Consider the following 13,592-nt stretch of genomic DNA (forward strand, 5'->3'; position numbering starts at 1 on the left):
GTTTTTGTAGATAATGATAGATGTACCTGTCGTAATATTTGATAATAGCATTAGTAACATTGACAGTCAAATTATGTATAGCTGACAATATATTTTGTCTTCAAAAGCAACTATCGATAAAAATTAAATTCGCATTATTTTTTTGGATCTTCAAAGTAATTTTATTTGACAATTACATATGTATGTATCTTGGTGTTTTACTTTGTCTCAAAATAAAACTTTCTTGAATCCTCCACAAAAAACCTATTGTTTTAATAATTAAAGCAAGAGTTAATTACACGGATCAATTTAAAGCAATTTTCAAAGATTTTCTATTAACATTTTTAGCACTTTTCCAAAAAAATTTTTGAAAAAAGTGCTTATTAGTTTCACTCTGTCCGTCCGTCCGTCCGTCCGTCCGTCCGTCCGTCCGTCCGTGGACACTTTTTTTGTTTACAAAACTTCTACACCCTTGAAGATAGAAAGCTGAAATTTTATATGTACATAGATCTTTACTAGAAACTTACTTCCGTAGAACAAAATTTTTACCTATCTCCCCCCCTCTAGAAGTTATACCCCCCCAAAACCTTAAAAATGGCCTTTTTTAACTATTTGTTGCAATGAAACCATAAGCATTTTTGAAATTTTGCAAACGCAGAAAGGCAGTGGCTTGCTTTCCCTAGCGCAGTATACTACAGTTAAACTTTAGAAAAACAAAATGGCCGCTCAAATTTACCGTTATCTAAAGTCCTTTTTTTTCAAATTTTTGATGTCGTTTTTCTTCTAGATCCCAGCCTGTAGAAGCTTGAAATTTTAGAGACTTTTAGACATTAACAAATAATTCATTTCGTTAGAAGAAAATTTTTTTCCATCTCCACCCCCTCTCAAGTTATGGCCCCTTGAAATTTGTAAAATTTGAATTTTTGACACCTTATATTTCCGAAATCGCACGCTTTTTCAAATTTCTATAAACGCAAAAAGCTAACGGTAAATTCCATGACATTAAAAAATATAATTATTTTCCTTAACTTACACAATTAACCCTTAAAATCGAGCATTATGTTAACCCCTTTTTATATTAATTTTGGCTTTATTTCAAAGACTGCATAAATCGTTCATCCTAAATATATGCAATCCTAGAAAGAGTTTTGTATATGAATGAAAATAATTTTAATAATGTGATAGGTATACATAGACTGTATTTAAAAGCAGAATTTTCACTTGTTGAAGGGAAAAGTGCTACAATACAAACCATTGGTTTGACCCAACTTTTTATAAGTTATGGAACTGAACTGCGTGCAATTTAACTAGATAGATCTTGTATATATTTAACTAAATATATTTTTTATCTATTCTAGACACTTATGCAACAACAGCTTTGATAACGTATTTGAATGTCTTAATAAATTTAATTTTAGGAATTTGTTATATTTGCAAATTTCTTTGTCACCACAAATATTTATAATAAATTTGAGAAAATGTTTTAGGTTATACAGCGCTTAATTATGTGTAATGTTTTTGTTGTAATTATATGTATGTTCACATGTAGGTAGCTAATATACATGCATATATATCTAAACATACATGTTTTGTTATCCATATGCGTGTTATTTAAATTTCAATGAAAATTGCAAGAAAAACCTCAAAGCAATATGTTTGCTTTGAAATCAAATTTTAATTAAAAGCAACGCAGAAATTAACGCAATCAGAATGAATAAAATTACCTTAAAATTTATTAATTTGCATAAAATATTGAAATATAAAATAACTGTTATATTATCCATATACTATATATGTCTATACAAGATTTAAATGAAGATTTTAATTTTTAGAATGAAAGAAAATAAATTTCAATTTAAAAAGTATAATAAAAAAGTTTTCCACCTCATTAATTTAATTTTCGAAGGTAATTTAAAATTTAATTTTTCTCTTATTTTCAACAAAATAACAAAAACAATATAGCTATACCGAATAATATTTCGAAATTCTAATGAAAGTAATATTTCTCTTAAAAACATAACAAATGTCCTATTTAGAAAGAATATAGATTCTTTCTTTATAAAGACAAATTTATAATATTATAATGAGTACCTATACTTACATATATACGTAGACATCAAATATATTGACAAAGAATCTCCGGCTGTATACAGTACAGGATAAAATTAATACACAACTGTGTATATATTCTATATTTTCTATATGGAAATTTACTAACATTTTGCTGTTATTTGTTGTAAAAAGAAAGAAAAATGTTTCAACATCCTTCGTCGTCATTCAATGTTGAAAAAGTTCACAATTAGATACTTTTAAATTTGCTCGTTATATAAAAAGAAACATAGGAAAGCAAAAATTCCATTTAACAAACCTAAAATCTTAAATACAGGGTGATATCAAGAAGAGAATTTAGCAAAAATTAAATTATTCAAATGTTTGTGATATTTATTTCTTGATATTTTTAATCAAGTATAAACTAACAAAATCAAATTTTTATGGTATGCAAAAGACCACTAAATTAAAATCCGTCAGAATTAGTGCGTAATGTGTAAGAAATTTCAAAGACCCAATGTAATATCTAGTATATAGCTACCATGTTAAATAATCAATATATTATGCGCTCGGTTTTTTTTTTATATGTTGCATGTTGCTATAATTTAAAACTGCAATATCAGAATTTTGGTAACTTTGAGTTAATTAAGTCGAAAAATTCGAAGTTATATTAGCGAAAAATTTAACAGACTGTTTATAAAACAAGTTTTTAAAGAATTTTAAATAAAATTTTATATTAAAGAATTTTATTTTTTGCTTGATTTACAGACATAATTTTCAAATTTTGTCAATATTTTTCTGAATTTAGTTGAATTTTCGGTGGAGCGGCATGGCATTGCTTTGCATAAATGAAATTGATTGCATAAGTAAAATTTTTTGAAGAAAATTTGGAATTTTTTGAATCAAGTTTAGTAAGTTTTCCCTTATTGGCAAAAATTTTTTTATCTAGATTCTAAAATCTAGTAACAATCGTAATGTACCAAGTCCGTACTGCCAAGCGTAGTATTTTCATTTTGGTTGTATCATTTTCTAAACTCTTGTACCATGAGAATATGCTAATGCCATTTTAACTTGTCAAGGTACGCTGCGTCATTCAATATAAATCACTTTTTTCGTGATATTCCAAAAATTCATATTGTATGGTGGTATTTTCTCTTTCAAGAGAAGCGTTTTTACTTAAAATTTTTAAAAAATTTTTCTTAAGAAAATATTAAGAATTTTTTCGTAAAATCTTTGTACCTCATTAACTGTGGAGTTTTAAGACTTATATTTCTTAGCAATTGTTTTATCAGTCTGTGATTTGATTTAGAAAAATACTCATACAATTTGAGCTCTAACAAAGTTTTAATTTATTATTTTAATAAATAAAAACTTATAGCTCATTAAGTATATTTCGTTTACTTAAAATTTAATAAAAAAAAACAAATGTACAACTTTTTCTCTGTGGTACCAAGATTTCACGTTTCTTGCACCATTTTATGAAATTTAATTTATGACAACCCTGTGCCAAGTATAATCGATAATATATTTTATATTATATAGTATACCCTATTTACTGTAATATATTTTTATATAGTAAATTATAATATTAAAGAACAACACAAATAAAAGAAAAAAATTTTCTAAGAATGGCAAAAATTATAAAGTTTTCTTTCAGAAATTTTTCTTTTTTATAAGAATGAATTTTTGAATTCAGAAAAAAAAAATTAAAATTCAACAAAAGGATATAATTAATTCTCCTAACAACGCCACCATGCCCGTCTTTATATAAAAATGAAAAAGTTAAAATAAGAAAACAAAGTAAGTTTTTTCTTAAATTAAAGTTATACGCTTTGGATAAAGCTGTCAATATAATTGGGTCCAGAATTACCAAAGAAGAAAATCAGTGATTTTCTTTTATTAACATTTTTTACCCTGTGTTTATTATTTCGTAGGTAGCTATATGAAATTAAAATGAAAAATGGAAATGAAATTTGCGAAATGAATACACACAAACAAGTATACATACATACATATACTCAATACAAATATTTTTAAATAGAAAGCTTGTTTTTTTATATTTGTATGCTATCAAATTAACTAATCTAAAATGAGTTTTTTTTATTCTCTTTTCTTAGTTTTCTATTTAGGCATTATTTTGCAATTTGTACTTGCCTATATTAATTTTATTTGAATTTAAATGTTACTTTACGAAATTTGTAAAGAATATTTTATACGTTGAAATCTCGTTATTACAAACAACCCAATTTTCGAATAAGTTTTGTTCGCTACATATGGAGAATTCTTTGAGTTATTAAAAGAGTCTGTAAATCAAAGAATTAATGCTAAAGCCTAAAAAAATAATTTTCCAAAAAAAAAAATTTTCATCACACGAAGGGTTTGTTTTTTAAAGATGGTACTGTTCGTCACTTATATAATATGTTAACGTGTTGGTATGTTATACACCTGTATTAACGGTATTGTTATACAGGTGTATAATATACCAAATTATCAAATTAAATACTTAAAGAAAGCAAAACATGTGTACATCACGACTTTAAAATGCAGCTCAATTTTGAGCTAAGCAATTGACTAAAAAAAATAAATAAGTATTTTTATATTGAAAATATTTTTAAAATTTTTTTATTAAGAATTAAATTAGCGATAAATTCTGAGATGCTAGATTATCGTCTACAGATTTTGAATTTATAAAGTTTATTATTCTCTTCAAATATTATGTGCACGCAGCTGCATATTTTTCTTAGTATAAAAATAAATTTTTCTATCACAATTAGAATATTTTTTTTGAATACATAGCATTATTTACGCACAAATTTATATACGTATGTGAGTAGTTTTAAAAATAATCAAAAAATCATTACAATCTGAAGTTGAAAATTAAATAATTTTAGTATCTTCAAAGATGTCTTAAATCAAAGATTTAAGCGAGTCAAAGGTTTTATTGGGAGTCAAGATAAAACTTTCATAATTCTCGAAGCAAAAAGTATCAGTAAGTACACAAAGTAGAGAATATTTAAATTTTAATAATAAGTAAACAACAAAGTTAAAGAAGACCGCACTTCATGTTAGGGTCAGTTATGGCCGATGTCACCTATTATAAACTTTTATATTTGTATATGTTAAAATAGCGCAAACACAAGTATAAATACACAAAAACAAATTTCATTTTAATCGATATAAACTTAATAAAAAAGGAAAAAAATGAATGTTAACATTGAAATTTCAACAGAATTTTCAAGAGAAGAGAAGAAAATAGTTACTTAAAAATTAAATTCCCTTGAGGTTGAAATTCAAATACAAAGTATTAAATTTTTATTTTTTTCTTTTGTTTTTTTTTTATAGTACTTCTCATATTTTGTAATTTTTAAGATTTTCTGACAGAACTTAAGAAATATGTAAAAGGAAAGTTTGTGTATTCATACAAGAACTTTTAAGTCTGCAGAAAACATCAGTATGAAAAGTGAGTAGAATATTTTAAAAAATAATGTGAAAATTGTATTGAATTTTTTATTGTGAATTTTTAAATGTAAAAAAATTGTAAGGAATTCATTTGATTTATAATAATTCTGAATTCCTCTCAATAAATTAATCATAATATTTTGAGGTTAAAATTTTTCTTCAGTACGAAATTTATAAGCAATACCCTCAAATTCAACAATTAAATACAATTCAACAATTATGTTTTCTCCTAATACAACAAAATGTATTAGGAGAAAACACTGTATACCTTTTTGAGGAAAATATTTTCTTACTGCCTACCTTTCCAAAAATATTATAAATTATCCTTTATGAGGATAATTTATTAATTAGATTTTTTGAATAGAATACTTTTCATCTTCACAGTTTCAAACTAAAGCGAGTTGCTGAAATCAAAAATTTCAAGTTCAGGAAAAGTGAAAAATAGAAAAAGAAACTATTTAGCAAAATGAACCCTTATTTACTAAAACTGTTCCTGTTTGGCTGTAAAAATTTCGAACTTTTATAGCTTTGTTCTATAAGGAATTGTCAATTTCAGATAACAAGTTTTCTACGAATAAAGAATGTGGAAAAGTAAAAATTTTCCGAAATTTTCTTAAAATCGATTTCGCATTTAACAGAAGCTTATACAGAAAAATTCCATCAATTTTCATTTCTCTATCTAAGCAATTGTATAAATGACACTATATTATTCTTTCTCAAAATACTTACAAAATAAATAAATAATTTACTGATATTATTTCTAAAATTATATTCCATAACTTTTTACTTAAAAAATTATATGTTAATTGATTATAAACCATATGTTTCGAAATATTCTAAATATAAAATCAATTAAGTAGGTCGGAATTTGTACACACGTTTGGTTTCAAAGTATTCCCACTCTATTCATAAATTATTATTCAAAGGTATACTTCAATAAAATTATTTCCTTATACTTTATCTACACTTGTTTTAGAAATTTATTCGAATCTATAAATATAAATTAAGTGTATTCAAATTGAAATAAAATATAACAGTTATATAGAATATGTCAATGATCGTTAAATTTTATAAGAGCAAAATTAATAACTTAAAAATGAAAATAATCTTATATTAATTGAATTCCTCTGTATATTTGTTATTACACAAAAAATATAACTTGCAAAAGTTTCAATTTCTTTATATTAAACATTCTTAACGTTTGTTGTTAAAAAATAATATCAAAGACACAAAATATATAAAAATGAGTACTTAACAAAATCAAATTTATATATTATATATGCATATACATATCTACATATATCTTATCATTTATTTTTCCAAGAATTTTCTAAAAATAGACATTATTCCCACGAAATAGAATTAATATTGTTATTAAAAATTTTGCTTATGTATTTGTTATAGATTCAATGTTATTTATTTCTTACGCCTATGTATTCATGCATGTAAATATCTACATGTTTTCGTATTAAGGATTAGAGTTGCCCATTGTGTAAATAGAAACTATATTATATGTGGAATATTTTCAATTAAAAATATTTTTGTTTTCAACAATTAATTAGAAATTTGTAATAATTAAATATTCGAATGATATTTTATTACAAGGACTGTCCAACTTCTTTATATAGAATACATGATGAAAAAGTATGATATAAAAAAGGTATGTGGTGTCAGTAATTTAAAAGACATCTTGAAACACATACAGGACACGATAATGATTTTTTATACTCTACCACTTCGTGCAGTCATTCTGATCGCCGGATAATTAAAAAGCGAATAAAGTAAACACCATCAAATATTCACAAGTAAGATCTTATTATAATTGGACAGATCCGGACAACGGGTTCGACTAGCTGCCATACAACTCAAAGAGATTATTTTAAATATTCTTATAAAAATATTAACTAATAAAGACAATTATATGAAAGGAAGCGTGTACCCAATTACATTTTACATGTATTCTGAAAATTTTAATGGAATGACTGTACACAATATAGAATAGCTATCATATAACTCCAAAAGCTCAATTAAATAATCAAAAATATAATTCATGAAATTTTGCGGTTTTGTGCCCAATTATACGTCAGACATATGCGTAACTATTTTATGGAATGGTTTGACAGATTCAAATTAATGCCATACAACGATGAAAGCTACTTCTAAATATATTAGAAACAAATTTTTAGGTTCAGATTGTGATTTTGCAGGGTTTGTATCACTCGGTTTAGACCAACCCAAGCGTTTTTACATGTTAAAATATGTTAGTTGTTATTCATTAAAATGAAAAGATGCTCGGGTACATTTATCGAAAATCAAAAGAAATTCAGTCGAAGTGCCGTTTCTTATTCGCGTCCCACAGTTTTACAACCTATGCTTTGTTATATAAAATACATACAACACATAATATTGTTGATTATTAATGAAGTTGTAAGAAGGTGTTATAATAAAAGAAATATTTTATTTAATTCTGATTATTTTTCGAATATTTTTTTTTTGAAACATGAACACAAAAGAAAATTATGCGTAGATAGTAAGAGTCTATTTTAAAATTATTATTAAATATTTTTTAATTTATAAATATATCTTAAATTACACAATAAATAGTTATGCATTTATTTACATGTGACTCATTCCTCAGAAATTATAGTGAAATAACTAGAAAAGTGGAAAAACTAGTAATGGAAAATTTGCGGTTAATTTTTCATTAGAAAAACAAGGTTTTTCTTAATACTTCAAGAATAATATTTCTTTGTTTTTGAATTTTGGTTTGGGAAAATTTTTAAAGAAATTAATTTTTACAAAATTTTATGTATTATCACTTGCATAAATCTTATACTTATTCATAGAAGATCACACTCTTTGAAAGCCGAAAAAAGACATCTTCTGAAATATCTCAAAGGAATACGAAAGAAGAAAAAGAACTTTGTGGAAATTTCAAATTTTTTTAACTTCTCGCAAATGGTATTATGATGTTAAATTAGAAAAAATTCTATCTTAAATATAATTTATTTATAACATTGCTATCATAATATAAACAGCAACCATTCTCCCACATTACCATTGTTATATAGACAATAAATAAAAATTATAAGAAGTAAAAATTTTTACAAAATTACAAAGAAATGCGAAATATTTTCAGTATATATTTGTATATAAGTATGAATATTGTGTATTTAACCATAATATTAAATTTTTAAGAATGACAATTTCAAAATATAAATAAATCCTCTTGCGTTAATGGAATATTTTGGGCCCACAAGTCTATAACGACAAATTTATGTATATTTATATTATATATGTATATATACATATTTTTAATTTTCATGATAAATTTCATCCATTGAAAACAGATAAAAAAAAATATTATTTAAGGTCTAAAGGTTAATATACATTTCATAAATAAATTTTGCAGTTATTGAACTTAGAGAAAATTTTAAAAGAAATTTTAACAAAAGACCGTATTAAAAAATAGAAATGACAATGAAATTTTGAAAAGCTTCAATTTAAAATAAAAAATAAAAATATAATTATATAGTGGTATAAAATGTATAACACTTAAAAAAATTTAAGTTCTGAACTGATAAAATTTAAATATTGAAAGGTTCGCTGCAAAATTTCATGGGAGGATTAAAAAATCCAAAGTCGGAATATGATTCTTGCGATAACAAGTCTAAGCACAAAACTGGTGAAAATTTGGTTAATCTAACTCACTTATTCGACGCTAATCAAGTATGTAATTATGTATATATGTATATATTAAATACATTCAAATATATTTTAGATACGAAACTTGTATCTACCTAGAATTATGCAAAAATTCCAAACAGTTTTTGATACAAGAATAAAATCAATTAACACAAAGAAGAAAAAGAACTTTTTTGTTATAACATCCTCCAGTCATCTAAAATTTTTCAACATTTTCCAAAATTAAATTACAAAATTTTATAAATTAGACGACAAAATTCCTCATAATTCTATAAAGAACATAGAAATTTCTTATTTTTAATATAAAATCTACATAACAAATTTTTTTCATATCTGAAAGTTTTTTTACTGAAACTAATAAAATTTATTTTTATAATAACAAACTACCCAATTAAATTAAATTATTTTTATGAAACTGAAATACTTGATGTGTGTACTTTACACGTGCAAGTCAACTCAAGGATATGGTAACGAAATGGAAATAAAACAAAATATAAGAATAAGAAAACAATTGACAAATGAAATAAAATTTTGGTAATAATTTTTGAAAATTCCATTTAAGAATTAAGAAAAAATTTACCTGGTTTTAACTTTATGCTGTTTTTCTGGCAACAATTGCAGTTTAACATATGGATCTGTAGCTGTTTGAGTTTTACCATTCATTCCAGTTGGTATATCACCTGTACCAGATGGTCCTGGTTTTCCTGGTAAACCGCGACAACGTACTATTGATACAACTAATGCATTCTTTTCAGTTAAATATCGTAATTTAAATACGATTGTGCCCAATTTTCCATATTCATCATCATCACCAGTGGCACCATCAGGGCTATCTAATTCTGGAGTTTTTAATTCATTGCATACAGTACGAGGTTTCATTTCATTTTCTTCAGAATATTTTATTGTATGATGATGTCCCATTGGTGATAGATCTTGATTGGGCTGTAATGTTAAACCACTGTTAACATTATTACCATTTGTTGAATTTATTCCACCACAACCTCCAATTGAACTACCATTATTTCCGATTACACCATTACCACCACCACCATTTGAACCGGGCAATGTACTTCCTGGTGGAGGTTTTGGTGCCGTTGGCGATGGTGACTTTTTTAAATAATGTGGTGGTGCACCACTTGGTGAACGAACAGCAGTCGGACGTCTTGGTGGTTGAAACGTTAATGGTGATTCATGATTTAAACCTTTAAGTTTTTTACGTTGCTGACGTAAACGGTATAGAAGCCATGCAACAATAATGGCGCATAATACACCACAGAGTATACCAGCAATTAATGTAAATCCTTAAAATAATAAACAAAAAATATTTTTTGTTAAAATTTTTACAAAATTTTTTTAGTAAATTAAAAATTACATATTTGAGTTTTGTCATGTAAATTTTCCTAAGGCTACTTTATTTTAATAATAATTTTGAAATTTAGTTTTCTTGTTCTCTTAGAAATTTATTTGTGTTGAGTATATATTTTTTATATTGGAGTCAGTCTTCGCTGTCACGCTGTTTTACTAAAGCTATATGGCCATATCGATATTTTACATTATGGTATACGGAATTAAAATTTCCTGAGTTTTTCATTACTTTTTCACCATCAACTGCGACCAACAGGTACTTGGGGAAAGCGACCTATTAAGAATTCGTTTCAATTTTTTATTACAACTACTTTCGAATCAATCACTTTTTGAAATTTGGCATAAAACGGTATTATATTTTGTCTAATCTAGAATAATTTGCTTGTCCAAATATCTAAATACTGTCCTCGAGGCCTACGATAAATGTTTTTTCTCTCAAAAAAAATCCTGTCGGAAAATACTTTTCTTTCGGTCTCAATCTTAAGCTAATTAGTGTCGTCTTTTAATTTTTTATTTGCCCCCTATATTTATGCAATAAGTCAAAGTTGTAGCAGTGAAATGTGCTCTTTTAGAACGCAGACGTTTGATTTGATTTTATTTATTGTATCTTTTTTTGTTTTTTTTCCGAAAATTTTCGTTATCATTTGACAGAGTGAGATTTTACATTTTGCGTATACCGAAAATAATAATGTGAACATTTCAAAATAATCTTTACATTAAATTCCCACAAGATTTCTTTTTTCATATTTCGCATTTGAATAAATTCTTAAAATTTTTATTTATATATGTACAAAAACACATGTATGTATGTATGTATTCATACATGCCACATAATTATAATAACAGTCAAATTTTTTGGTTTTATAAAATATATCAAAAATGTCAATCGAATAAAATTCTGCATGTAGTATGAGCTCTGTACATGCTTACAAGCATGTATAATAAGCCGTAAAGCATGTAATCTACATAAATATTTTTAAAACTTTTAAAATTTGAAGAATGAACATAGTACATACATACTCAAAAATGTTATATATTTATATATAACGGATGATTTTTCGTATTTTTATTTTTAGCGCGTGGTTCACACCACAAAGACTAACTAAATTATTTAATTAATAAAATTAACGAATTTTTGGTGAGCACTTAATTTCATGTCTTTAACGTATCAACAGACGGCCGACTATGTAATGCAATTGGACACATTTACATACTGATTAAAATTAAACACATGATATTAATCTCAACTTTGAAAAATATTGGTGTTCTTGTAATATTGGTGGCAAAAAAATAAGTGACAGTTGGATTTTCCATATCTAAAATTAAGTTATACCCAAAATTTCAATGTACAAAAATTGAATTATAACGACAGTTTAAAATTCTCTTCTTTAAATAAAAAGAAACTGAACGCTTACAAAATCACCCATTTACTTACATACACATATGTACATGAACAAAAGTATAATTAACACATTATAATTTCAAGGATATGAAGAATTAATATGTTAATATAAGTATGCATACATACATATATACTTATATGGTAATGAAATATTTAAAATATTTTAAAACATAAAAGAGTAACATGCTTTAGATAACAAAATATGTTTTTTGTTTCTAAGACTCATTTGTTGTATTTGCCCTAGCCCCATTTTTCTGATTCTTAAATATTAGAAATAATAAAATTCGTCTATTTATTTTTTGTGAAAATTCGACAAATTTCATATGATATTAAGTTGACATTTTAACTTTTAAAATGTGATTAATTCAAAACGATCACATTGGTATACTTTTGTGAAAAGGTAGATGAAATTGAAATACAAATTAAACTATAATTAGCTACTAATTATAATAGTTTGAATTACAATCATATAATACTATTGTTTAGATTGAAAATATGGTATTAGTACTTTTCTTAAATTTCCCGATTCTAAGATTAAGATTAAAGAAACTATAACTAATGAATTGTTATAGTTTAGAGCCGCCATTCTAAAATTAATGCGCCACTCGTGTATTTTAAAGCATTATCGTGTATTTTTTTCAAGCCTTCCAAGATGCCCAACAATTCAACATATTGAAAAACTCAGGGAGACGTGTGCAAGAACAAATAATGAAATCTGATATTTCTATTTTATCTAATGCAATATTGTGACATACTGTTTCTGGAATACCATCAAATCTTGGACACCATATAATGTATAATGTTACACATATAATACATGACGTATAACAAAGCCTTTAACAAGTAATATTATAAATGTTATATTTTAAAAAATTGTTAATAAAAATTGCAACATTACTGAAAACATTTACCAGTACAAAAATCGCGCCTCCTCAAAATCTTAAAATAAATGTTTTTTATGAATTCATGTAACAATTTTTAATATTACCAAAATTTAAAATTAGAAAAATTTCTCTGTGGCACTTAGCACGAAATTTTAAATTTAGAAAAGCCTTTGTGTTTATCTTTGTCTGTTTTTCCAAAAATTTATTTTTAGCTTTCAAAATAATTTCAAAAGGAATTTTTTTGTGTTTAACAAAAACCTTTATCTCTTTAAATTCCATGTATATGTACCCGATGTAATGTTCACTGCACAAGCAATTGGAAACATTCAATAATATGTATGGATTGGTAACATTGGTTATTTCATATGTGTTGTTACTCTTAGTAAAAAAAAATTATATGGTTATTTTGTACTATTTTATGTTTCTTTATAAAAACTTTCCCCAAGGCTCTTAACACACACAAGAATTTTCGAAAAAAATCTCATTTTTTAAAAAATGAAAAATAAGTCAAAATAACAAAAGAACCTGGAAAAAAAAGTAAAAAATGTACTAAAAAAATTTTTGCCAACTTTAAATTAAAAAATATTTTCATTCATACCATTTTTTTTTTTCTTTTTTAATATTTTTATATTATTTATGTACACCTGAAGCGAGTTCATTCATAAAAGAAAGAAAAATAAAAATAAAACCAGGTATAAAAGAAAATTTTGTAATAAAGAAGAAAAAAAATCTTTTACCACGTTTCTTTC

The 13,592-nt window shown here is 25.1% G+C and overlaps 1 protein-coding gene across 1 annotated transcript in view; it reads right to left on the bottom strand.

The window, feature by feature from the left end:
- The window catches only part of LOC129609651 (synaptotagmin-4), a 98,752-nt gene that overhangs the window by 19,756 nt on the left and 65,404 nt on the right, over window positions 1–13,592 (bottom strand). The window contains exon 2 of the mRNA XM_055521706.1: window positions 9,773–10,493. Coding sequence (XP_055377681.1) covers window positions 9,773–10,493 — 721 coding nt within the window. The remainder of the gene's footprint in view (window positions 1–9,772; window positions 10,494–13,592) is intronic.

The sequence above is a fragment of the Condylostylus longicornis genome, unplaced genomic scaffold (assembly GCF_029603195.1).
Source record: "Condylostylus longicornis isolate FDR11 unplaced genomic scaffold, ASM2960319v2 ptg000040l, whole genome shotgun sequence".
Classification (NCBI taxonomy): domain Eukaryota; kingdom Metazoa; phylum Arthropoda; class Insecta; order Diptera; family Dolichopodidae; genus Condylostylus; species Condylostylus longicornis.